Source organism: Dermacentor albipictus, chromosome 1 (assembly GCF_038994185.2).
Source record: "Dermacentor albipictus isolate Rhodes 1998 colony chromosome 1, USDA_Dalb.pri_finalv2, whole genome shotgun sequence".
Taxonomy (NCBI): Eukaryota; Metazoa; Arthropoda; class Arachnida; order Ixodida; family Ixodidae; genus Dermacentor; species Dermacentor albipictus.
Genome location: NC_091821.1, coordinates 251,001,830 through 251,027,787, shown reverse-complemented (window position 1 = coordinate 251,027,787; position 25,958 = coordinate 251,001,830). Strand labels below are relative to the sequence as shown.

General features: G+C 46.8%; 1 protein-coding gene and 1 pseudogene across 1 annotated transcript in view; one reads left to right on the top strand and one right to left on the bottom strand.

Moving 5' to 3' along the window:
• Positions 1-25,958, bottom strand: part of LOC135900843 (uncharacterized) — a 715,897-nt gene that overhangs the window by 120,864 nt on the left and 569,075 nt on the right. The window contains exon 17 of the mRNA XM_065430427.2: positions 6,185-6,355. Within this exon, the coding sequence (XP_065286499.1) occupies positions 6,185-6,355 (171 nt within the window). The remainder of the gene's footprint in view (positions 1-6,184; positions 6,356-25,958) is intronic.
• Positions 2,087-2,266, top strand: LOC135901782 (U2 spliceosomal RNA; annotated as a pseudogene).

The window sequence follows — 25,958 nt, the reverse complement described above, 5'->3', positions numbered from 1 at the left end:
CTCGACTGGACCTGGTAACCTACATCAGGTGATTTGGCTTACAGCCGACCCGACAACCAAGCACTTGCGGCGCAGAAGCACTGGCCCACGGAGGGGAATGAAGCGACGCCTGCAGCAAGCGGAACACAAACATCCCGACAGCAATGAAAATGTCATAAGCGCTTCCTAAACACCGCTGCCATATAGCGCCCGTGGTCCTGTGCCACATCTGAAGGGGCTACGTCATCTTTACCAGCGAACGTAACGTCATGTGCTCATTCACGCTTTCGATTTCTAGAAGCAACGTTATGGACAATCAATCATGCTTGTCATGCGCATACTGTACTAGCTGCAATAAAAACATTAATTCAAATGCGGAGTAGGAGCGGTGATTAGAACAGTCACAATCGTCTGGCAAAGCCCAATAACAACAATACAGCGGCTACTTAGGCACCGCGGGGATCCGAAAACAGCGGTTGTTCCAGCTAGCTCGTTTGCATATGCAGGCATGCATGCCGAAATATGCATATCAGGCCACCTCTCTGCAACGTAATTACGGACATGTAAACAGACGCAACGCACACAGATATTTCACATCTTGTTTCCGCAGTGATCACCCAGTTAGAAATCGTGCAACATAACCTTCTTTTGGAAAAATGTACTGTCTTTTTTTCTACTACTTTGTGTGCTTCTTGGTAATTTGCATCATGCCGAGACAGTACTCAATTTTGTCCCACGTAAACTATCGTAACAACACAAATTTGTCGTGCTATTACTTTTGTAGTGTCACAGTGAATGCCGAATGTTGTTCTTATTTCATTGACACAAGAACAAAAGTGGGGAGGGTGTTCTAATCGGAGAAAATGTGGCGTCATCTATCCTTACAGGGCGAAGCGGCCGCCACTGAGACGGCAGACTGCGAAGTGGCTTCAGGCGTTCAGCCACAGATGGAGCCACCGCTGCTTTTATTGCGAAAACTTGTCATGGCATCGACCGTATACGACGCCTATTTCAGGGGCCGAATTCATGAAGGTTTTCGTTCGCAAGCGCTGTTTACCGTAGGCTGGCCGGCTTCGCTAATAATACAACATATCAAATGGCTGGCATCCACTCGTACGAAAAGTTCCAGCGTAAGAACGTTTTTATGAATACCGGTGCTGAACGAAATGGGCAAGTGTACTGAACGCAAACAGAACGCACCGGCTGTACTTCTCTGCGAAATTAGAAATTAAGTAGAAGGTTTACAAATTAAACTCTAGGGTGCAACGTCCAGACGCTGCACCAAGGGTGATGAAGGACGCCTTAGCTGAGGGCTCCGGATTAATTTTGACCACATGGGGTTCTTTAACGTGCACCTAAAGCCAAGAACGCCTGCATTTTTGCATTTCGCCTACGTCTACATGAGCGAAAAGAACCCACGATCTCGTGCTCATCGGCAGAAGACCATAGTCACTGATCAACAGTGACAGGTGGAAGGCTTAGCAGGAACAGCCATCTTTACCAGTTACCCAGCTGAATGACGTAAGATTTCTTGCATATCGCACTGAGTTAAGGAACGCTGAGGGCCCGTATTCACGCAGAGCTCTCACGTTAGAGTAGTTCACGAGAGGAAATTCTAGCCAATCCTGATGCTGGACACATCATTAGTGAAAGTGGACGACCAATGGCAAATAGCACTTACGAAAGGAAAGCTTTGCGAATTCGGAACCCACCCCCATCCCGGTGTTTAGACATTACACACTGACCTACACATCCTACAGCACGTTCTTACTTTTATGAACGCCCCACTGACAGCTTTAATCGGCTGGAGATTGACAGATGACACAAGAAATATAAACCAGTAAGAGCCCAAATTTTCTGCAATTGGAACGCAACACACACGCGCGCGCGCAACAAGCACTCAAATGGTATTCACGGAAGAGAAGTGAAATTCAAAATGGAAAACGGCCACTTGTCTTTCTGGTTTTTTATATGCATTCGCGTGAACGACAGGAGCGCCGCCCCGAGGAGGAAAGTAGACACGCGTCATGTCTCGACGGCACCGCCACCACGAAAGGAAACTGGATACGCAAGACGCCGACAAGGAGATGGTGGTGCGAACGTAGACATGACCGACGCGGGTGAAAGTGCGGTATCTGTTCTTATCGGCTTAATATCTGGCATCGGTTGTGTTTGGACCCTAGATATTAAACTTATTTTCGCAAGTTGGCGGAGTGCTTCAAGCCTGCTTCACCTCCGCCGCGGTTCGGCCCGGAATTGCACTATCTTCGGGATTTTTTCAACACGCGGACACGATAGTGGGGAAAGTAGCCCTTCACAGCTTCGCTGTTAAAAAAAAAAAGCAGATAATAAAGCATGTGTGTCATAGCGCCCCCCCTCCCCCCGCTATCCCCCTCCCCAGCTCTTAAACAGCATCGTGAGGGTCGTGACATAAACAGTGTGCGCGTGTCAATATAGTTAGCGAAGACGGCCGGCCAATGGCAAACAGCACTTACGAACGAAAAGCCTTGTGAATTCAGCCTTCATCTTTTCTTCGTTTATGCAAGGAATTGCTGAACCAGAACAGGGAATTTATTTTTGCGAATATCTTAGCAGGGCACATCTCCTTTAAAGCATTTTTACTCTCTTGTGTATAATAGCAGTAAGCAGTAGCCATGGACGATTTTTTTTTTACTTAACTGGCAGAAAGGGCGCGAAAAATTCAGGTGGTCGGCAGGAATTTTTCCCTCGATTTCTGCCACTTAGGTAAAAAAAAAAAATCACCTACTACTTACTGCTGACCTTCCGCTGATCTGCTTACCACATGAATTGCATTGCCCACGTGATATGACCTCGGAGCGTCATACCTGCAAAGAAGCGTTTCCGGTTCCCCATTACAGCTATTACCGAAAACCATGAAGATTGGCTCTCCGTCCAGCACCCTCTACAGCCTAGCTGTGTGGCGTAAAACGAAGCTGGGCAGTGCTGACGTAACGATTCTACTCCAACGACATTCATTTTCGTGGTCAGTGCGGCGATATGCCCGCGTTATGAACTGGATCAGCCGGTTGTAAACGGTGGATGACGGCATATTGAATCGAGCATAATGAATCGCTACATTATACCGACCGTGCCGTTGCGCTTCCTTCTTGCCGCCAGCTGATTCCGACGAGCACTCGAACGGACGCATAGCCACTTCAGCAGCAGGGGCGAGACAGACCACTTTGTCGCGCGGTACGGCGAAGCTTTATTTTACACCGCTCTACTGCGTCACAGGTGCGTTGGAGCGCGAGCTGTACTTCGCGGTGCTGCTTGGCGTGATCAGGGCCGCGGTATTATGTAGCCATTCCTTCCATTTGATTCTATGCCACTCTTATCATTGAATCTTGAGATGGTGCTTGCTTCTGACTTCACAACGTCTCGCATGGTGGCTTGTCGGATTAAATTTCAAGTAAATAGTGTAACCTACGGAACCTGCCCCATTCTTCGTGTGATCAAAATGGTTTCATTAGACGCTTCGCCCAGTCTATTTATTTTCAGGAAAAGTACATTGTTTCGATTTTTTTTGTCCCTCTTCTTGTCGATCGCTGCTTTTCATGTTCGTGCCATTTCAAGCCTATGCAAATGGATTTTATTGTTTCGCGCATTGTTACAATATTTTGTGTTACTCGATGTTATGTAATATTCGTCGATTTATTTGAAGTCTTCGTGCATGACTGACCGTCACCCTGCTGTTTTGCCAACTGTAACGGGGTCGGGACCTCGTCAAGATGCTCAAGCTAGCCGTACTCCTCCTATCCAAGGGAAATAAAGTTGATTGATTGATTGATTATGTTCTATCGATAAAATAAAATAAATATAATGAAACGGGGGTTTAGTGGGTTGGGTTTATACTAAACCTTCGGGTCACGCGTCATGAAATTTAAGCTACTTAAATGATTTTATGCATAGTTATGTGGTATGCTGTGTAATTATGGCACACACGTCTCCAAAACTGTAAACTGTTACGGAGAACTGGAAATGCGATGTTTTTAAATTAATGAAACTGTGCGTGTTCTCAAATGTTTGTAGATGCTTGCGCGTGTTCTTGCACTATCTAAAAAATAATTAAAGTCTGGGGTTTTGCGTTCCGAAACCATGATCTGAGGTCAAATTCTCAAAGGTTTTCTTCCTTTAGGGGTTTTAGCCATTGGCTGGGTTGCCTTCGTTAACTATATGTCCAGCATCAGGATTGGCTGAGATTTTCTGTTGCGAACAGTTTTGGAGTGAGCATGTTCGTGCGAATATAGGCCCTGATTAAGAGGCACGTCATAGTGGGTATTCCGGAATGATTTTGGTCACCTACAAGGGGTTGCTTAACTGCTCGTAAATGAAATTACACAAGAGCTGGTTTTGTATTTCGCCCACCATCGAAAGTGCGGTCGCCGCGGCCGGGATCCAACCCGCTGTACTAACATCTGTGGCTTCCTGGACCAGTGTGCTGAACTTTGCACGTGTTTGTGTTCTCGACTTGCATTTAGCGGTCTTCCGTGCTATATATATATATTGCCATGCGACGCGGAGTAGCGGGTGCCACATAACGACGCCAACCTCTCCATGTTATTATACTATTATTATGATATTATAAAAAAAACAAGAAAAAAGTTTGTTTAATGTGAATGCTCTGTTTGAAACCTATCAATAATACCTTATGAGTGCAATTATGGATTTGAAAGTTATTGCGCCTTTTATCGTTTGCGTGCAGACATCCTTCACAAAAGGTGCGACTAGAACGCACTGCACATGGGTATTTGAGAAGAGCAACAATAGCTGCGGACACAAAATCGCCAGTTTACCAGTTTTAGTGGCGTTAAGTTCATTGTAAACCCGCCATGGTTGCTCAGTGGCTGTGGTGTTGGGCTGCTGAGCACGAGGTCGCGGGATCGAATCCCGGCCTAGGCGGCCGCATTTCAATGAGGACGAAATGCGAAAACACCAGTGTACTTAGATTTGGGTGCACGTTAAAGACCCCAGGTGGCCGAAATTTCCGTAGTCCTCCACTATGGCGTGCCTCATAATCAGAAAGTGGGTTTGGCACGTAAAACCCCATAATTAAATTTTTTTCCCCTTGTTAGGCACACGATCAAAGGAATGTTTTGCTCTCGCTTAAGAACTTCCTAACGAAAATAAAACTATTATCAATGTTACCAAGATTTCGTTTGCCGATTGTAAACACCTTTGGCGTACAATGTATTTGGTGTGCGCTGTTAATCAAGTTATCTACCTGTCAAATGGTAAAGATAAGTCATCCCAACGGATGTTGTACGTACTGCGCATAAGAGAGCGTGAACTGACAAGCACAAGAAGGGCATGAGGTCCCGATACAGTCATTGACTATGGGACCTCCTTCTGTATATTATTTTATTTTGTAACCTGTAATCTATAATGAATAAAAATCAATTTCAATTTCAATGAGATATGTGCTCACTTACAAATTAATGTTGATTACGAAAGGAATTGCGAATCTGTAGTGACGATGCAGTCCGAGTAGCCATCTATAAGAAAGTCATTAAAAGAAAGAGTACTTAAATTTGGTGCTTGTTATTTTCTGCCTAGCGAATTTGTTGCTTGCGTGCATGTGTCTCATTTCTTAAGTAAGCGAAATCCAATTGCTAGTGAGCAACCGTTATGTGTTCTGATCCCTCAGTTTTCGAGATTTTAGTCTCCAAGATGAACGCAATCAAACTAAATCAAGCTGCGGTTTGTTCTGTACGTGGCGCATTTACAGTCAGCAATACTTGAAATTGGGTTGGTTGCTGAGTGTACATATTTTTTTTTTTGCTCTAGCGTCCCGTTTCTTTGGGTTCGCCTTCGTCCGAGTAGTTTTCCAACGACAGCACAAAAAAGGTGCATATACAGTACACATTTGTCGCAGCGCACGTCGAGTGTATAGCGAAAAATGTGAGCGGAGTTCATATTTGCACTGTTCTTTCGCCTGTGCTTCCCTGACTACAAGCCCTTCCCTCTAGAAGTGTGAAGGTTTTGGAGTGAACTGACTCTCATTGGAGAAGCAGATGTCTCTCTTTCTAAATAAATATTTCTGCATCTCTCGGTATGCTGCCTACGCAACGGCTTCAGCCAGCTCCTGTCTGTGTCTTTATTTAATTGCTGTAAGGCTCCGTTGCTGTTTGACTAACACGACACGTACACTTCGTAGGAAGCACCGCAAAGAGACCACGTGACTGACCTTGGCATCTTCGGTGATGGGGACGAGTTTTCCGAGCTGCTCTGAGCCGAGGACATGGCGCGTGCGTGCGTTGCTGGGCCAGGTTTCTTCAATGCGGAGCTGTACGCCCGCTAACACGGCTGCCTCCTCTTTGGAGCACAGCAGGTCGCCGTTCACCACCAGGTCTCGCAGCTGCGCAGAGGACAAAGACAACGTCAACCGACAGCACCGGTTATCCCAGTCTGCGTTCTTAAATGCTCTCCGCCCTCCCCTTCAGGAAAGATAGGCTCCGCCCTCCTGATAGCATGAAAAAAGAAAGTGCGCAAGAACGTCCACGAATGTCATTTAGGTACGACCTAACTGTGCCATTCCTTTCAAGCAGTAGATAACACGGTTTTTTAGCGTTGTTTACTCATGCTGGGGAAGACGGTACGAAAGGGGGGTGACGATACCGGATTACAGCAGACGCAAGCGCTTTCTCATGTAACAGCACGAAATCTCGTTTTTCCTAGCGGAAGTTCGAGTCTCCCGAGGCTTTCACTGCGCTCGGAGTCCAACACGAGAGGACGGTCATGGCGACGTGTTGTCACGGCAGAGTCTGTACGTACTCGGCGCCCCGAGAAAGTTCTTGCTGCAGGAATCACCACGGACCCCTCGTACACGGCGGCCTCATTACGACCAGCGAGCCTCAAAGGGGCCCGGACGGTGGGCAAGTCCCCCACTGTCACGCGCAGCCGCACGCGGGACCGATTACTCGGAGCGCCGCAGGGTAATCGCCGGCGCGGCAGCAATTAAGAGGCTCCGCCGGACCTCAAATAACACTCGTCCTAGGACCCAACTCTCCGACGCCCCCCCTCCGCAGCGACTTTAGGGATCCCATCGCACCTGCGGCACGTCCGAGAGTCAGGCCCGTAGGTCCGGGCGCTGGCATTGACCTTCGGCCGGAGTGTGCTCCAATTTGGAGTGCCGCCGGCACGGACGGCCCCAGCTGTGCGGCGTTCCTTAATCATCGCCCAGAAAGAGCCTCCCACACCCTTTCCTGAACTCGGCCGCCAAGGGAACAAACGGACAGCGAAGCACGTCGATCCTCGGGCTTAGCGTGCCAGGACCTTGGCCTGCGAGCGCACGTGAGAATGAAAGCGTGCTGGAATTGGGCCAACAAAAGCGCACCTCCGCCTGTACTACCGGGCGAAGAAGACAGCGCCGGCCGCTGCTGGAAGCTCATCCCGGGCCAGCCCCGATTGGGCAGAGAGCCTGCTGGGGCCTCGAGCATGTTGTCACAACAAACATTCCGGCGGGTACGCTTTTTGCCGAAAGCTGTATATAGGGTTACTAATTACGAACAGTTAAGCCTCCCATGTCGCTCGCAATTTCTGCCTGCGAATCGCACAGAACTTTCGTGCAAACTTCCTTGCCTGTGCCAACAAAAAGGAAGACAAAGGAAACTGGCGTCCTTTCCGACATCTTCGTAAACTTGAAATTGCTGCCCAACGGTGAAATCCTCGCTGCAGTAGCCTCCAGAGCCGTTAAACTGCAGCCTCAGCACTAAAGAGACTTAGGCCAAAGCAAGCTCGGTGCATGTAGACGAAAAGTGGAGCGTGTAGGGGGCTCAATGCTGCGCTTAGCAGAGCAAGTGGCCAGTAGCTAGTACGTTGAAAGAGTACCCGACATTTCGGCGCGTCGTTATTCCGCTGCAGTGGACAATTGCGTATAACAAGACAGCGACGTATACCAGTTTGTCTGTTACACCGTCCGTGTGTTGCGCGCTGATCCGCAACAGTGTGCACTGTCCGAGTGTCCGCTCGGTCATTCCGTTATGAGGCCCTACGGATGACCACTCCAACTGGCGCAACGTTGGCGTCACGCGACCGGCTTTTTGTCGGACGCTGGTCATTAACGGCATCGTTGGCACACAATCAAAAACAAGTATGCAAGGACCCCGAGCATGGTGCACGTGTTCCGCGTATCAAGTTTAAAATTAGAAGACGTGACGCGATAAAGAATAAAATTGTGAACAGAGCTCAAGCCAAGAAGCTTTGAGACTAAGGACGTCGTCCCAAGCTAAATGTGTCGCGCAAGATAACCAATCATCATAAACACGAAAAGCGTTTAAAGTGCCTTGGTGGCATGGCCTCGATAAGGAAAAAACTACGCAAAAGACGGTACATGAAAGAGCGGACAGGACAGCAATGTATTTTTTCGTGCTGTTTTCACGTCACGACTCAATGTAAACGGCGAAGGAAACAGCACTAGCTTGCAGCACTACTAGTTGTGAAGTTATTCAATCTAAATGAATGCAACCTATAGTCCTTTCTTGGACCACGACATGTTCCTTTAGCTTATTCTTTTGCAAACGCTTGTCTAGTATTGTTACAGACTACCTCGTTCGTAATGCAAGACACGCAACAAGAACTAGCCAACAGAAGCGTGCCGCGAATCACACGCAATCGACGGAAGAGCTCCTAAAATTGGTTCGCCTGAAAGGTCGAGTAAGGTGGAGAAGAAATGGCAGTGAACGTTTTTTTTTTTGACGTAAGGAGCGTTCAATAAGTGGGCGCCGAAAATGCTTTTTTAATACGTCCCTTGCCGAAACAAATGAACATTTTGTCAAGGGAAGTCAATAAAGGGAGTAAGCGTGATTTATTTGATTTCATATAAGCTACAACAGCAGTACAACACTGGTCTAATTGAAATCCACACCTGTGATGTAAGACGCTTGAACGTTTAGCGATTGAGCACGTACTTGAAAGCCTCGTTAACGTTAACCGACAGCGTTCTAAGCAAGCAGAAACATAACAACGTACAAGTTCGTCACCGCGTGAAGTAGCGTGGCACATCTGGATGTATCAAAACACCAGTTTTAATCGGGCTTGCATTAGCGTTTAGGTGGGTCCCGACAGATCGAAGAGTTCGCGGTTTGTCAAGATGTGGCACAATAGGGTCGCAAAAGTGCAACTGTGTTGAATGTGCAGCGACATTGTGCACAACGGTGCCATAGAGGCTCCGTTGCCTACACTGCCTCCCTCGTCTTGATCGTCACTGAACTATAGGAACACTCAGCTGGAAGCTCGATGCGGCCGAAAAGGACAACCCCACCGACCACATCATTTCTTACATGAAACTTATTCTCGACATTTCTTAACATTTCCTTGAGCAGTGCTCGCTTACAGTGTTTTTTCGAACTCTTTTTTTTTTCTCCGCGCTTGACTTGACACTTGAAGCATGACATCCCTGCAAGCCCGTTGCAAGATGGTGAACTCACATGTCGTTCTGAGAAAGCTAATTAATTTGTATAAAGCAAATCACTTTCGAGACATTTGTATCTGCTGTACACGAGCGACAAAGAAATAATCCGCATACACTGAGGCCTTGCGCTTCGCTTTCTCCAAAGACTGCGCGCACGCTTGCACGCAACGTGGTGTCACCTCCGACCCCGCGACAGCGACGCGCGTTAAGGCGCTTCCTTTGCGTGCGAGCTCCTCGCGTGACAGGCGCCTTCTCTGCCTCAAAGCGCAGCCAGTCCCTCGCGAACCACGGGCGCGTGCGTGTCTTCGAGCGGCCGCGAGCGAGAGGGCGTCTTTGGACGAAAAGAAGCAAAATGCAAGTCGCATTTGAGCCACAGATGCAGCACGCTGACTGCCGTTTAGTCCACTCACCGGCCGAGGCGGCGCTGTTGCCGGCGGCGACCGACGTCACGTCACCGCGCGCTGGACAATAAAAAAAGAAGAAGAAGAAAGACTCCGGGGTGTTGTGGACGGGGGAGTGGTTTACGCCGGCCGATTACAGCCCCCGAGGCGCGAGCCGACGTTAGGGGGGGGGGTCTGTCCGCCGAGCGTGCGCCCGTACATTGCCGATGGGCAATGAGCCATGCCCAACCAGAGCGCCGGGTCCACCTAACAATAGGCTGTCAGCGAAGGGAACCGTGCCGTGTGGGAAAAGCGCCGGCAGCAGCTGGCCCTCCTCGGCGATGGCTGTGCGCACACGCGGACACGAGCCAGGTCGATCAGCTGCACTTCGCGCCGCTGTGCGATTCCCGAGCGACGGACTCCGTAGCGAGTACGCAGATGCAACTTCGGCTGGTCAACCGAAAGATGTCGAAACAAATTTCGTACGCATGGCCAAAGTCAACGAGTGTTAACGGAGGAACACATGCAGCTTAACACACATTGTAGTGCAAGCGGAGACAATACAAACGGTAAGCTTTGCTTTGAAACTTCAAACGAAAATGGCTTGGCAAGACATATGCAGCTTTCCGTATTGGAAGTTAAGGTATCGAGTTAATATCGCTGTTTTGAACGAGTTTCAGCGTGTTTAGGCGAACTTTAGGTGACCCGGCGTCAAAGTATGCGACGATTACAGCAGGGTGTGTGACATTTTCTTCAAGAGCAGCTAGCTGTGACAGAAAATTCGAGGAAGAGAATGCACAATGATATATAGTGCTCACAACAATCTCGTGCAGAAACATATCGGAGTCAAAAATAAATTAGGGCAGTTATTTACGCTCCACAGCATAATATGTAAAGGAATCAAGTCTGTTTGACTACCGAACTGTGCTATATTAGAGTGAAGTTAGTGATGTGCAATTTCAAGGAACGATGAAGTTTTGGGATGAGGTGTCACACAATGCGAAATCTTTTGAACATGTTGCCATATGCGCGCATATATCATGGAAACGCTGCGAATTGGAGAGGGAGGCGTGTCGCGATGCATGGAGGTGTCGCAAATGCCGTAATGCATACAACAACAGTAAAACTCCAGATGGGTCGCATGTACGTTACAATGGATTCATCGGAGAAAAACACACGTACCGCACTGACGGCTCAAGTTGGCACCAAATTGGTGGCAAGAAAATGCGCCTGTTTGACAAATGTCGATTGGAAAACCACCGCATCGGACGTTGGAACGTTTTACCCCAGTAAGGAGAGAAATAAAATCAAATCTTTTTATTCGGACATGAACATGTCGACACAGAACATGCCCACGGGGTGAGGCAAGAGGAAGAAGCTAATAGCATACTTCCTGACGACGCCTCACCCAGGGTCACATAAGGGTGAACATGTTCATTCAACAAAAAACAAAACAAAATGCTACAATTTTGTTTTGGCATGATTGGAAATTAATCAAGGCACATGGCATTATAAAAGGAAGAAAATATACCAGTAACGTTACAACGCACGATACAAAAGGTAATAGGAATGAGGCTAACACTACAATCGCTACATATCACAAGCATTTGGTCCATCAGTATTAAGCGAAAATAGCATCCTCATTTTCTTTTTAAATTGAAGAAAAAATAGTTTTACAAGTTACAGCGTCATGGCTTATCGAAGGATTCACATTGCATAATGTAGCAATTTGGTAATCTACGTGTTGGGCGCCGTAGCTAGTCCGGGCGCGAGTGGAAACGACAGGGGTAACACGTAGACTGTAGCTTATGTTTCTGTTCACGTATGTTTCGAAAAGATGTGATGTCCTACTTAATTTTATTATAAATATGAACAGCAACAGAATTGTGATGGCACAATGGGAACGGAAGAATATGAAGGGTATGAAATAAGCGGTCACCCGTGGAGGGATTTGGAGAACAAGCGTGCAAAGCTCGTTTTTGGAATGAAAATAATCTGGCTGAATCAGTTTTGTTGCATGTGCCCCGGATTAAATTGCAGTATAGCAGTTCTGAATGGATTAGAGCAAATTGCACCTGCTTTTTGATCAGGTACTTGATGCTGTGGATTGCACCAATAGATCGAGTTACATGTAAACGGACGTGGTTTCCATGGTCACCCCAACCTCGGTGACTGAAAAAAAAAAGAAACTAAGAATTTACAAAAGTTTACGGATTCGATCAGGGTATTGTTCAACTGGAGTTGGATGGGATAATATGTCGGCTTACTTTTAGGACGGAAAAACGCACATTTTGTTTTCGTAACATTAAATTTAAATTTCTTCACGGCAAGCATCAATTTATGTAGCCAGGAGTTGGAACGACGCTCGAGTTCGCAAAGATCAAAACCGAAAAAAAAAACGTTCGCGTTATCTGCGTATAAATCAATGTTAGAATAACATAAAAGCTTTACTCTTTCGTTGATATATAGCGCAATAAGAAGAGGCTCCAGTATTGATCCTTGAGGAATGTCAAATTTTATTATTTCAGAGTCGGATACGGCATCGTTTAGCCGCGTGTACTGAGTCCGGTTTGACAAGTAGCGTTGCAGTAACCTGTGAGGTGTTCCACGAATTCCATATATGTATAATTTATGAAGTAGAACGTCATGCTTGATTGAATCGAAAGCTTTGGAAAAGTCAAGGAATACACCAACGGTGAAAAGCTTATGTTCAATGTTATGAATCAGACTGTTTTTGATTTCAAGCAGAGCTACCTGCGTGGATTTTCCAGGCTGCAATTCATATTGCTCCTTCCAAATTATATTGTTAGCGTGCAAGAATTTGCATACCCTCGTGAAGATCACTTGTTCAGCAACATCAGAGAAGAAAGGTAGTATGGAAATAGGAAGATAGATACTGGGATCATTTTTATTGCCTCCTTTAAAAGTGACTGTAACATCGGCGGATTTCATTTTATCCGGGAACTCTCCTGTATGAAGCATTAGGTTACAAATATGTACAAGCAACAAACTAATAAACGTAGCAACATTTTTTATTGCAACTGTAATAATACCATATGGGCCAGGAGAGCATGTATTGCGAATTGACTTTACGATGGACAGAATTCCATCTTCAAATGTCGGGGTTCAAAATATTGAACCTTCACACATTGGGACCAAAAAGGAATCGACTGATTCTACACCTCAGAGAAGCTTATACGAAATACAGGTTCCTACATTTATAATATGGTCATTGTGTTTATTAGCGAGCAAGACACCGCTATAAAGAACTTCGTTGATTTACATTTCCGAAGAAACAGCATGTTGCTTCCTTCCAATGAGTTTATTTATGCTTCGCCACAGGGACATAGTGTTATGCATTGATGAAAACTTTACAGGACAAAAAAAGTGTCTCGTTTTTAAATTCTGGTTTAATTTATTGCGAAACTTTTTAAATTCCTTAAAATGTTCTTGATTACGCGTATCAATAAATCGTGCGAACACATTTTTTGTTTGTTTAATACGCTTCAGAAGGTCACCATAGATCCACACCTTTCTGGCCTTCCTGCATTTCTTGACTTGTACAATTGGAAAGGCTTTGTTACATGCATCCAGTGTTTTTTTCTATGAATATATCATACGCGGCAGATCAGTTCTCTGGTTTAAGTACATCAACGCAGTTAGTTTCAGACATAAGTAAACAAAACTTAGCAATGTTCTTTCGGTCATAGATTTTGCGTATGTAAACAGAAGTATCCAGTTCCTTCATGTTCGGTAAAAGTGGGAACAGAGAGAAGATGATCTCTTGTTCCCGAAAACGCCATATTTGGTACTACTGGGTAAAATGTTTGTGAAACATACATCGAGTAAAGCTTCCGACTGACAGCTTATTCGTGTGGACATATCAATGATGTTTTCGCAGCCATAAGGTAACATCATTTCCATTAATCTGATTTGTGTTGAGTTGACATTCATAATGTCGATATTAGGTCACCTAGCAATACAACATGCATTTTATGTTGGCTAGTAAATTCCAAAAAAGACTCAACAAAGTGAAAAAACACAGCCACATCGCTATGAAGGGGGAGGGTACAACACCATTATGGTTATATTATGGTGCACGATGGTAACAGCCTCAAAATGGTCAGTCGCAATTGAATAATTGTTCAATATGCCAAAACGTAGGCGGTTCTTTATGAACAGGGATACTCCCCCTCCGCGTTTGTTTACCCTCAACTGGGATACGCCTTCATACTATATGAGTGGCATGACATCTTCATGACAGCTGAACCAAGTTTCCGCAAATGCTAAGAAGTCAAATTTGCACACAAATTATTTAATTTCGCCTTCAGTGTGTCCGATATTATTTTTCAAACTTTGAGCATTTAAATGATAGAGAGATAAATATTTATATACAGAGTAGCTAGCATTTGTGAGTCATTAAATATATTAGCATTGAAATAAGACATGGTAACAAAAAGAGGATTCTCGTATGAAACATGCATACGAGGCCAGACTACAGTCTTGGCCTAACGTGTTTACAGCGTCGAGCTGCGCTTCATCGGTGTCGTCTTTCTCTTGATGCAGGTAGACGTCGTGTCCAGTCTGTTAGGAGGTGCATTTATAGACTAAAGATATGACAACATCACAAATTTGTTACTACGAGCACTGTGAGAATGAAGTGAACTACTCCGCAGTTCCACTGACCTTTATTTAAAAAATACGGCCAGCTGAAACCATGCCAGAGTGCTGACTACTTGAAGTGCAGCGAATGGAAGCGCATCGCACCAAGAACAATAGTCGAGGAATGAACCTCATCGCACGAGGTGGTCGCGGGAGTTCAGTTTCCCACATTCCAGAATTTAAAAAAAAAGGGAGGCTTTAAGTTGCGTGGCTGCGACTAAGATTTAATTTAGTGCATCCTCTTGCATACTTCCCAAAATGTTCGCAAGCTATCCAACGTAACATTTGGAATGAAATGAAACGAATCTAGTGTGTCAATTTGTTTGCAGACTGCGAAGGCTCGGCTCCTGTCCGCGCTCAGTACTAAATACAGCTAAATGCGCCGTGCGGTGCCCTCTCCAAGAACACCATGCAAAATCTGTGCGCTTCCGGCTAGATTGCTTGAAAGGAAAAAAAAAACGAAAGAAAACGGTACGCCTGCCAGGACTGTGCTGCGCCTTACCCATTCTGAAAACGCCATTGAGACCTCAGCTCATTCCCACAAGACCAAGTATGGGTGCGTGAACTCTCAATTTAGTACCGTGTGCGCTTCGAACACGGCATGAAATTCTTAATTAAAAGAAATACCATTCTATTTTTCCCCACACTCTCGGTCGACAATATATTGTTGGCGTTGAGCCAGCAGAACAAAGAGGGAAGCTGTATCTGGGACGTCTCGAGAGCCAATATTTGTGAAATTGACACGTATCTCAAAGCTACGGTTTCATTGTGCCAGCTTGCGACGCGCGCAGGAAAGCAACATTCGTAAGCATTGTGATTCAGTTCGCTAGCGCTGCGCAAGTCGCTCCCGTGGGTATAAAAGCACGCACATATGAGGGACCACCTTTCTCGGCGCACCAAAAGTTGGCGGTCATCGGTCAAGAGGTCTCGGCCAACTTTTCTTCGAGGATTGAGAACTCGAGAGCCTCCGATTGTCCTCGAAAAGCGAGCGAAACAATAGGAACACAAACACACGGCCCACGACTATAGAAATTAGATTCGCCACGTGCTCGAAGGCAATCGCGCCCGAAGCGCGACAAAGATTGCTCGCGCGGCCGTACTCCCTAATGGGCTTATTGGAGTTTAATGAACAGACCCGATGCCCTACGCTCGAACAACGCTGCACGCTTTTCTCTGCTTTTTTTCTTTCGTCCACCACCGGTATTCTTCTTTATGGGCCGAAGTCAATAGCCCCGGCTAAAAAGAGCCGCTGCTCGTGGAACACTTTGACTCCCGCCCTTCACCTTAATCTGCCAATCTCTTTCTCAAGTAGGCAGTATTGGCGCAGTCAAGAGATCTTCCGGGCTTTGTGCTTCGCTTGCGCACTTTTTCAGCGTCTGTCGGGCTCAATTTAACAAACTGTATTGCGGGCCGAGAAGTTCGCTCGTAATTTGCGAAGAACTGTGCGCGGCCAGGAGCTACAAATTGGGGGCTACTTCTTTTACACTACCTCTTTTCTCCAACGTTACTAATGTTGTACTCTATATTCATAGTAAATGCAATCTATTGCAATACTCACGTAACGTAAGCTGGTAAAGTAGGCCACCCCACCTCACACACAGTATATTACACAGTGCTAAGATAACCGTAATGCGTTTTTTTTTTTTTGCATCCACTGCCCTTTTTCTCCTCCTCGTTGAACTGAGATAATGTAGTTATTCTATTCAATCTTTTTTTCCTTCTTTTTTTGCTGTTCGTAAGTAGTTGTTGCGGCGCTCTGTCTACGTTATCACCAGGATTGGCTGGACGTCAGCGGTAGACGACAAGAAAGGCACAGGATCGAGCGAGAAGAATCTTCACACTGCATGACTGTGCATGCGTGCCGTGTACAAAACGGAAACACACGCGTTGACGTCGCTGCGCACACAGGGTCGCAGTGCGTCCCTCGCATTGGTTCCGTTCTGCACAGTGCACTCTAACCTGCCGCTCAGTGTTCCGGCTGCGAGCACGACGTAATCTGCGATGTCGTTATCGGTATGACAAAGCGTTGATTGAGTAACATGGTAAATATGACTTTTTGCACCCTCTTGGCTGAATTGGCGCGTGAAACTTCCGCCTGAGATGAGCAACGTGGGTGCAATATAAGGAGGTACCACACAGGCAAACCACATTGTCAATGGTCGTCTGTGTAGTGCAAGTGAGCAGATTCATTCAATAAGATTTGCTCCCTGCCACCAATGAAATGAAGCCTATATATGTAAGCCCTATAAACGACACGTCTACCTTATGGCTCAGAAGGCTAGCAAACATAATCTTTATCAACGAACACCTCGAAAAATCTCGCTGATTTTACGTGCAAGTGAAGAGCAAGAACAGAACTAAATTCAGTTCACATCTTGGACGCGAGCACCATGCCCCAGAATTCCTTGTCTTATGTCTCTCGTGCGACGCACAATTCTAAAGAAACAAATTTGATGTGTGCAACCAAAGGAAAATGACAACGCGTATATAGTGAAGGTGTATGCAGGTTTTCTGCACGCATTGCAATGCATTCAATTAAATGAATTTAACAAAAGTCGCGTGCCAACGTCGGTCCATGTCAATGTCAGTGTCACAAAGTGCCCCCCCCCCCTCCCGCGCACGTATATATATATATATATATATATATATATATATATATATATATATATATATATATATATATATATATATATATATATATATATATATATATATATATATATATATATATATATATATATATACCCAGAATCTCTCGGCGCCTCCGTTTACAGCGGCAGCCATTTGCCCGCTTCGATCATAGCGACCAGTCATGACAAGGAGTCATAACAAGTTGTTGCAACAGCCAAGGAGGACAACTGCTACCGCTGTTAACTTTGGCACCGAGCTTTTGCTTCGTTGGCCCTTCGCAACTTCTGGCTGGGTCATCGCCAGTTCGTTAATGCTTATTGCTGCTGAATTAAACACATCTCCCTCTGACACACAAAGAACACCGGCGGGTATACTGGGATCCTGAGCAGCACGCTGGACAACACGGCACTAGCATCGGGTGTTGTCATTCTTATGTATTTCTCTATAGAGAAATACATAAGCTAAGAATAACGCTAAAAAGGTATACCTTTTTAGCGTTACTCAGGATCGCAGTGTGACAGACCAACTAGTCCGAATTATGGCCTTGATCCCCGGTGTCTACATATACATGAATTCTCACTTAAGTTGGAATAACGCCAAACGGACTCGCCCAGTAAGTAGTTTTGAGAACTACGCTGAAACCTAGTTGACGCAACATCTGCGATCAGCGAATAATTAAAGGCTAATTAGAAGAGCTATATGCTATTGTTAGCAATGTTCTAACTGTAAATTGCGATTTATCGTCAAATGATGTCAGTAGCTTCAACTGCATGAGGAGGCGAACTGCGCTGTACCTGTCACAGATGATTCCTAAAGATCATTTGGGAGTAAAAAACAAAGGGAAGGGGAGTGGTATATCGCTCATTTACTCGTATAATGACCCTTGGTGTATGTATATAAAATAACTGATACTGTAAATGGGACTGAAAAGTTAAAGAGTAACGAAAACCCAAGGAGGGAAAGGCTCCGTTGCGTCGGCGCTGACAAATTCTGATTTCCTCAGGAGGTGAACAAGTGCACACACAACCACCCTTTTGAAACGTAGTGATGGTACAAAGCTGTTTACCTCTATTCTGCGCCTATTATCGTCCCTGAAGATCCATGGTTCGTTTTAACAGGCCATTGAAGGAGGATACTTCGCTTATAAGAGCATTCTTTATTTTTACTGTCGCTACGTCCATGTGATATTATTGTGGTTCGCATCGTTGCTTGAGTGTTTCAAATGTCACTGTGTTATGTGATATTGTCGCTTGCATTATTGCTTTCCGGGTTTCTTTGTACCCGCCGTGATGGCGTAGTGGCTATGGCGTTGCCCTGCTAAGCGCGAGGACGCGGGATAAAATCCTGTCCGCGGCAGCCGCCTTTAGATGGAGGCGAAATGCAAGAAACGTCCGTGTACCATGCATTGGGTGCACTTTAAAGGGGCCCTCACCAGGTCTGGTCATTTTGAGCTGACAAGCGCAGTGCATACAATGCGCGCTCACGAGCGTGTCTCCGAAGGATGACGTCCCTACGCGCAGCGGAAAGAGCTTAAATTTCAAACCGAACGCCGTTTTCCCTTCTCCTCGCTGCCGCCGCGCCCCCAGCCGGATAGTCGACGTATATCGCGCAAGTGCGCCTACGCACATGGCAGTGCTGTGACGTCGCTCCTAGTGACACTTGACTTCGAGAATTATATTCAAGGCAGCATCAGTTATTTGTTTAATCTGTTGCTTCAGTAGACGAATTAAAGTTTACAGAAATAATACGACACACGAGCCGAAAGTCTGCGTGTCTTTCTTTTACTTCATACCGTAGCAAGAGAGATGTACTTCCGCTTCGTCTCCTTGTTCCCACGCCGTACAGTGGCGCGCTCAGAGAACGAAACCATATGTCATTTTCGACCGTGTTCGGGCGCCGCGATCATGCGCTTTCATCCCCTCACACGTACCCCATTGCTCGTGGTTGTGGAAATGATCAGGTGTTCTCGTGCAGAGCGCGCAAAATCGTCTGCTGCGCGAAGCGAGACAAACGCAACAGCTCACGTGCGAGCCGTTAACCAGAAGTGCGTCACTCAGCCAAAAGCGCGCGCGCGCGCGTTAGAGAGAGAGAGAGAGAGAGAGAGAGAGAGAGAGAAGGCGGGTCCCGTGACGTATTCCTCACGCGATCACGATATGGGAGAACGCAGGGAAGGAATTTCGCTCGCGGAGGCTAGATGGGGCAAGTGCAGAATGTGTCTATGTTGGCGCTGACGCTCGCCTCCGGAATCATGGGTTCGCCCCACTTCAAATATTTCCATCTCTGCTACTAATGAACTAATCCGAAAAATTTTTGCTGTAGTACACTCCCGAGAGGACACGTAACAACTTCCAGCGTATAACCAAAATTTGCTTTGTTGCCTGGCGAGGCCGGGGCTCTTTAAAGGAGCCCACGTGGTAGAAATAAATCCGGAGTCCTCCACTACGGTATGCGCCATAATCATATCTTGGTTTTGACGCGTAAAACACCAGCATTCGGTTCCTCTTCGTAACGTTACGTTGTTTTTACTTGTACGTGATAACGTAACTGCATGTTGCATGTACAGCCTATTCAAAAGCCAAGCCAGCACCTTATTCGTGCGCCAACGTCTTCTAGTTTGACAGCGTTTTATAAAGCAGCGCTAAGACGCATACGACAGGATGTGCGCTGAAAGGCGTGCACAGAAGCAAGAGCAGTTGCCTTTCGCAAATAACTGGAAAGGGATTCGTTGAACAACTAACCAATCAGAAAGAGGCAATTGACGTCAACAGACGTATGTAACAGATACTGCAAAAAACTATTTCTCTCAGTTGTGAATGGCATCCCCTTGGAAGACCCAGACAGCTGCGGAACAAGAAGAATATATCTATCAGTGATCTATCATTCTATCATTCTATAACTCGCACTAACATTCTTCCAGCGCACCACGTTTCAGGCCGTAATGACCATGCTTCCATACGTATAAATTTAAACCGATTTTTGCTCAAACTAACAAATGCCGAAATTCACCGCTTGTTTTATCTATAAAAGAACGGAACTCGCTACCTTCTGAAATCGTCGCGCTAACAGATTCACCCACTATTCAATCGGCGTTATTAGCCTATTTGACTGTATACACAGACAGCGTATATATGTGTATAGTATATAGTACTTCTATATGTGCTTTATGTATCGCGCAACCATTCCGCGTCCACTGTGTATTGTTGTCGACAGTTTTTTTTAAAACTTGTTTGTACCACTTACTGTATATATTCGCTATGTATGTTTTGGTTTGTATTTGTTATTTACGTATACCAGTTTCAACCTCGCATATTTTTGTGTCGGTTAAATGCCCCCCCCCCCCCCCCCCCTTTCCGTCCGCGCTATGTAATGCCCACATGGGCTTTTGGGGTGCCTGATATGAATAAATAAATAAATAAATAAATAAATAAATAAATAAATAAATAAATAAATAAATAAATAAATAAATAAATAAATAAATAAATAAATAAATAAATAAATGAGAAACAACCTATAACCACGGACATGTCGTAATCTGCAAATAAACAGGCCTACACATTGTACATACACCATGTGATGTGTTTTGATGCACCGTTCTCCTCAACTAAAAAAGCTTCGCTTGCGTGGGCAGACATAAGGAATGTGTTCTGCATATTTTTCTTGTTTGCAAGAAAGGCCTCACCAGCTCAGAAGCCCGCGAAAAATTAAGGCGCGTTACGAGACAACAGAAACGCGAACGACAAGGTCGACTGATTGAATTTTTCTTTTCCGCCATCTCGGCGTGAGAAGCAAGGGGCAAACAATTAGCGGAACTGCAACAGAGACTTCATGTACAGACTGTCAAACATACATTCCAGACCATTCGATCTTATTCCTTGCGTATGCGCGTCTTTAGCGACGATACTCTATGCTGACATCCTCACATATTATATAGCAGCGGCATCGAAAGGAAGTAAGAGATGGTGTGGGGGCGGCCGCATTTCCATGCATGGGCGAAACGCGAAAACACCCGTGGTGCTTAGATTTAGGCACACGTTAAAGAACCCCAGGGGGTTGAAATTTCCGGAGCCCTCCACTACGGCGTGCCTCATAATCAGAAAGTGGTTTTGGCACGTAAAACCCCATAATTTAATTCTTAGATGGTATGGGGGAGGCTGGAAGATCAATGTCTTTGCAACATTCCGTCAGCTTCAACAATCCCTAGATAGGCCGCAGAATTAAATATTTCCATTCATTTATGCGCATTACTTGCACCCTTGGAATTAAATGGACAGAGCAGCTCGTTGCTTTGCTGCCCTGCAACGATACGCGCTGGAAGCCGCAGTGCTACGCGACGTAATCAGACAAGACAACATGCGTCGTTGCGGAGGGTGGGTAATGTGTTGTGTAGAAGAAGAGGTGAAGAAGAAGCATGGAAAAAGTAAAGAAAGAAACTACAAATATGTGGCGGCTGCAACGCACCCGTCTGGCTGTGGAATTAGCGGAACCGCAACTGAGACTTCATATACAGACTGTCAAACATACATTCCACACCATTCGATCTTGTTCCTTGCGTGTACGCGTCTTTAGCGGCGATATTCTATGCTGACATCCTCACATATTATAGCAGCGGCACCGGCGAATGCCTTCCTTCAGACTGCGCTTCGTCTAAGACTGCGCAGTTCAGCTGCCCAGGCACATCCACTGTCCCACAATGCCAAACTGGCCATTAGCAGCTCGTCAAGGTGTCATGTATGAAGAAGAAGAAGAAGCGCAACACAAAAGCAGCCCTTTCTGCCACGTGTGCGTCCAATACGCGAACCGGAACACTGAGCGCGCCCGTGCCTCGCCGGCGAGTCTGCGCCCATATGCGGTGCGCTCGCCGCCGTGCTCAGACCGCAGGATGCGTCGGCCCACGCGACCCGGAAATTGTTCCCGCCAACGGCACTGCCGCTGCTGCGAGCACGGCGCGAGCAGCCCTGTGCAGCTCCGAAGCAGCCCGGTGGTGTGCCTGCACTATATGCTTCTGCGCCGCCGGAACCACTTCCGCGGGTTGCGCCGGAAGAACTCGGCCGCGCGGACGATGCAGCCGCGCCGAGAACGGAGTGTTCCCGACGACCAGGAGGGACGAGGGCCCCCACTTCTTGAAACTCGACTCCCTATATATATATATATATATATATATATATATATATATATATATATATATATATATATATATATATATATATATATATGTACGTCACTCACTGAACGCGGAAACGACCCGATGAGCGAACGGCGAAAGCGGAAGTGCTAACGCAGGTTGATGCGTTCGTGACGGCGCTCGATTAAACAAATTCGGTGTTTGACCGTACACACAGTTTCCCCAATATGTCGTCGCGACCGATCCATTCTGTAAGAACAACACATCGCTCGCTTCTGCAATGGCTTAACTTTCATCTCTGTCAGGAGCCGCGGAAAGACGCGGGGTCCGCGCAGCGCTCACTGTCCCCGCAGGCAGGGCCGTGACCGGGAATTTTTTTTTCGGAGGAGCTTTGCGGGGACAGGGGCAGCCATTTTGAAAGCTTTCTATTCACTTTCGCGTGTGAAGCTAAGCACATTGCGACGTACATGATAGAATTTAGACGGTAACTGTATTATTGATAGTTTTGTTTCGTTTAACATATGTGGCATTGCTATATCAACTATATCAACTAGATCTTTGTTATTTCATACATGTGTATTGCATTGATGTTGTTTACTGAAAGGTGTTATCGATGACCACGATGTATTTTTGCCCCCTCCCCTATGTAATGCCTAAAGGGCCCTTATGGCAGTCAAATACAAAAAAAAAACATACGATATACATATAACGTAAACACGTGTTTCACAACATATTTAACATGTACATATAACATGTCATTTATGTAATTTTTGCTGAGCAGTATATGACTTATGCGGCAATAAATTTGAAGGGTGTCAGGGCCCCCCTGGTTAGGGGCCTGCTTGCAGGTTATGTCACCCTAAATTGACAAGCCCAGTACACTATCGGAGGCCTCTCCTACAGCCATCAAAAATACAGCAGATGATCCAATTTTACCGAACTATAAGCGATAAAATAATTTTAACTTCTTTTGTGTTTATTATTTTACGATAGCTGAAGCCCGCAGTGTGTGCAATAAGTATTACAGATGGGGGGGGGGGGGGGGGTGAAGGCAGATGCGACAATCCGGCCAAAGTGGTTATCACGCAGCAAGCTGTAGCGACGCCCTTGGCTGGACGCACGTCTATCGACTTATCGGCGGCTGGCAAAAGCAAAAAGAGGCGACCCGGTTCCCGGTAGAAGAACAACGGCAGTCGCTTAAAATCCCAGAACTCGAACGCGTTCTACAGTCCAGCACTACACCAGAGATCGCGCTTTCGAAAGCAGCCGATCGAAGAGTCAAGGCGATCTACATAGCTTCCTTTCGCGCAAGACAAGAAAGCCAGGCAAATTGGATGCCCGCTCAAAAGTTTCCTAGGGTCTCGAGCTAATTACGTTTTCGCCCCCGTGGACATGGGTCGCTGCGATGGGGGATACATCGCCCGAGCAAACACTGTTCAGGAGCGTCCTGCTGAAAGCGAGGACTAAAACTGGTGAACGCTAATTTACGCGAGTCAACAGACGTGTCTTGATTTTGCGGAGTCACGCAGCACACGCAACCGCTTTGAGACGAGCCTTAAAGGCGGCTGGGCGGGTGACGCGCGCTTGGTGTAGACGCGGCGCGAGAGCCTCGTGTGCGAGCGCAGGCGTCGGAGAAGAAAGGAAGCGTCGCCTCGGAGGAAGGTGCTCCTCGTCGCTGCGCACACGCCAGCGCGCGCACGCAATTCATAACGTTTTATCATTCGTTCCCCCGCTATGACAGAACGAGTCAAAGCTCAATGGTGAGTCTGAAGAAGTGGCTTGCCAGTCAAGCCGCATTAGTTGTCTAAGGGTCGAAACTCTGCAGCCCTTGCTGTATTTTCGTGTACTATATGAGCGACTGATTTGCATACACAAAAGACAACAAATACGAGAAAAGAAGATAAAAAAGAGTTGGTCCTGCAGAGGGAGTCAAGAGACACTTTAGTGAACGCACTGTGAATACCAAGAGCTGGGTATGTACGTGACACGAAGGTACGTGAACTCAAACCAAGCAATGTGCCGCCAAACTTGTCTGCGCGCGAAAAGGCGCCGTGTACGTGCGCTCGACATGTCAGCTGAGCCTCTGAGGCACCGCGAGCCCCGGGGCCCGAGGGAAACACCATTCGCTGACGCGTGCGCCACAGCCCGGCTTAGCGACCCAGAGGCGTTGTCAGACGCAGCCGGAGCAGGGGCGCACGCACAGCCGACGCCGCCCACGAGGCTCAGCGTCTGAGCCTGGTGTCACCGCCTGCTGCGGACCACGGGTTCCGGTGAAACAAAGTACGCTCAAACACGAGTGCGTTCTCCAGTGGGTCTGCAGGCCTGCCAGCGCTGAAACTGCGCTTCGCGCGAAAGATTTCATCGCTGCAGTCGACTCGGTGCTGAGAGAGGGCGATAAGGCCCGCGCTGGCGCCGACTCCATCCATCAGCGCGCGGGTGCACGGCAGGTCCCGTTTTTTGGGGGGCCTGCCCGAAAGGGAGGGGCCGGCGGCGTTGTGCACCGGCCTCGGACGTTCATTTTTATTTGCCGCATCTGGCGTCACGACATCGCGGGATCGATCCCGCTGGCCCCGATCGCCGGTGGTCTGCGCTGGTGGCAGGGGCTGTGTTCTGGACGGTACCTGACAGCGCTGCCCCGTCCACGGTGTCGTCGCTGCTGACACGAACTTTCTCCGAGCGGGATCTGGACGGCCGCTTATTAAAACATCATCGGGACGGTAGGCACTCTGCCTGATTGAAGCGAGCGCCTCACATCCCACGGGTTGGGTTTATCCCGGCCTGGCGGGAAACCGCAAGCGCGTGTAGTATAAGTTCCACAGCCTTCCAATAGCTGTCTTTCTATTCCATGTTTGCGCCGAAACCCGCGGTTTCAGAGGGACCTTGGCCCCGTTCGCCACACAAGGCGCTGAACGAGCGCTCGCTAATGAGCTGCGAGCGAACCTATACGAGGCGGTCACAACAACCTTTCAACCCGCGGTCGACGCGCGTAAAATGTCGGGCCCCCGCTCTTTCTCTTCCCTTTACCGCGCCCTAAAGACTGCGTAACGATCAATTATCTGAATATAGAGTTCCTCCTCAAATGACAAGCTCCCTGCGCCAAAACATTGTCACTGGCGAGGCCGTCGCAAATAAAAAAAAATAAAGAAAAAAATAAACGACGATTATGGACAAGCACGTGGTGACCTTTACTCTGAAGCGGTCACTTTAAAGTCAAATGACTATACAGCGGCGGTTTCAGGTTGCTGAAAATATGCGCGCATTCGGGGGAGGAGGATTTCTATCGCTCTCTGTCAACCAGTGAACATACAGAGTGCAAGCACTCGATATGGGAAGTCGAGATGATACACAACATGATTGGAACTGCACATGAACTGCACACGTAGTTTACACATTAAAATGAGCAGCTCGCTGATTTTTATCTCTTTCGCAAGATTTCTCGTAGTCATTGAAGCGGTGTACGCTTACCAAGAGACAAAGAAATTTGGGAGGGGGCTATTGAAACCTAAATATACATAGGCACGTTCTCTCTAGTTCCACTGTAGCATACATAGTCTAATAACGTTTACACACATATCCTGGAAACTCATGAAACACGTCATTTATATTATGATCTACCAGCATTTCTTTTAAAACTAATTCAGTTTTGATATATATCAGCAAGGCTATAGAATGCACTTTCTTTTATGAAACGCTGCTTTTGATATACACCTGTACACTGACAATGGTTCACTCACATCGATTATTTGTTCTAAAC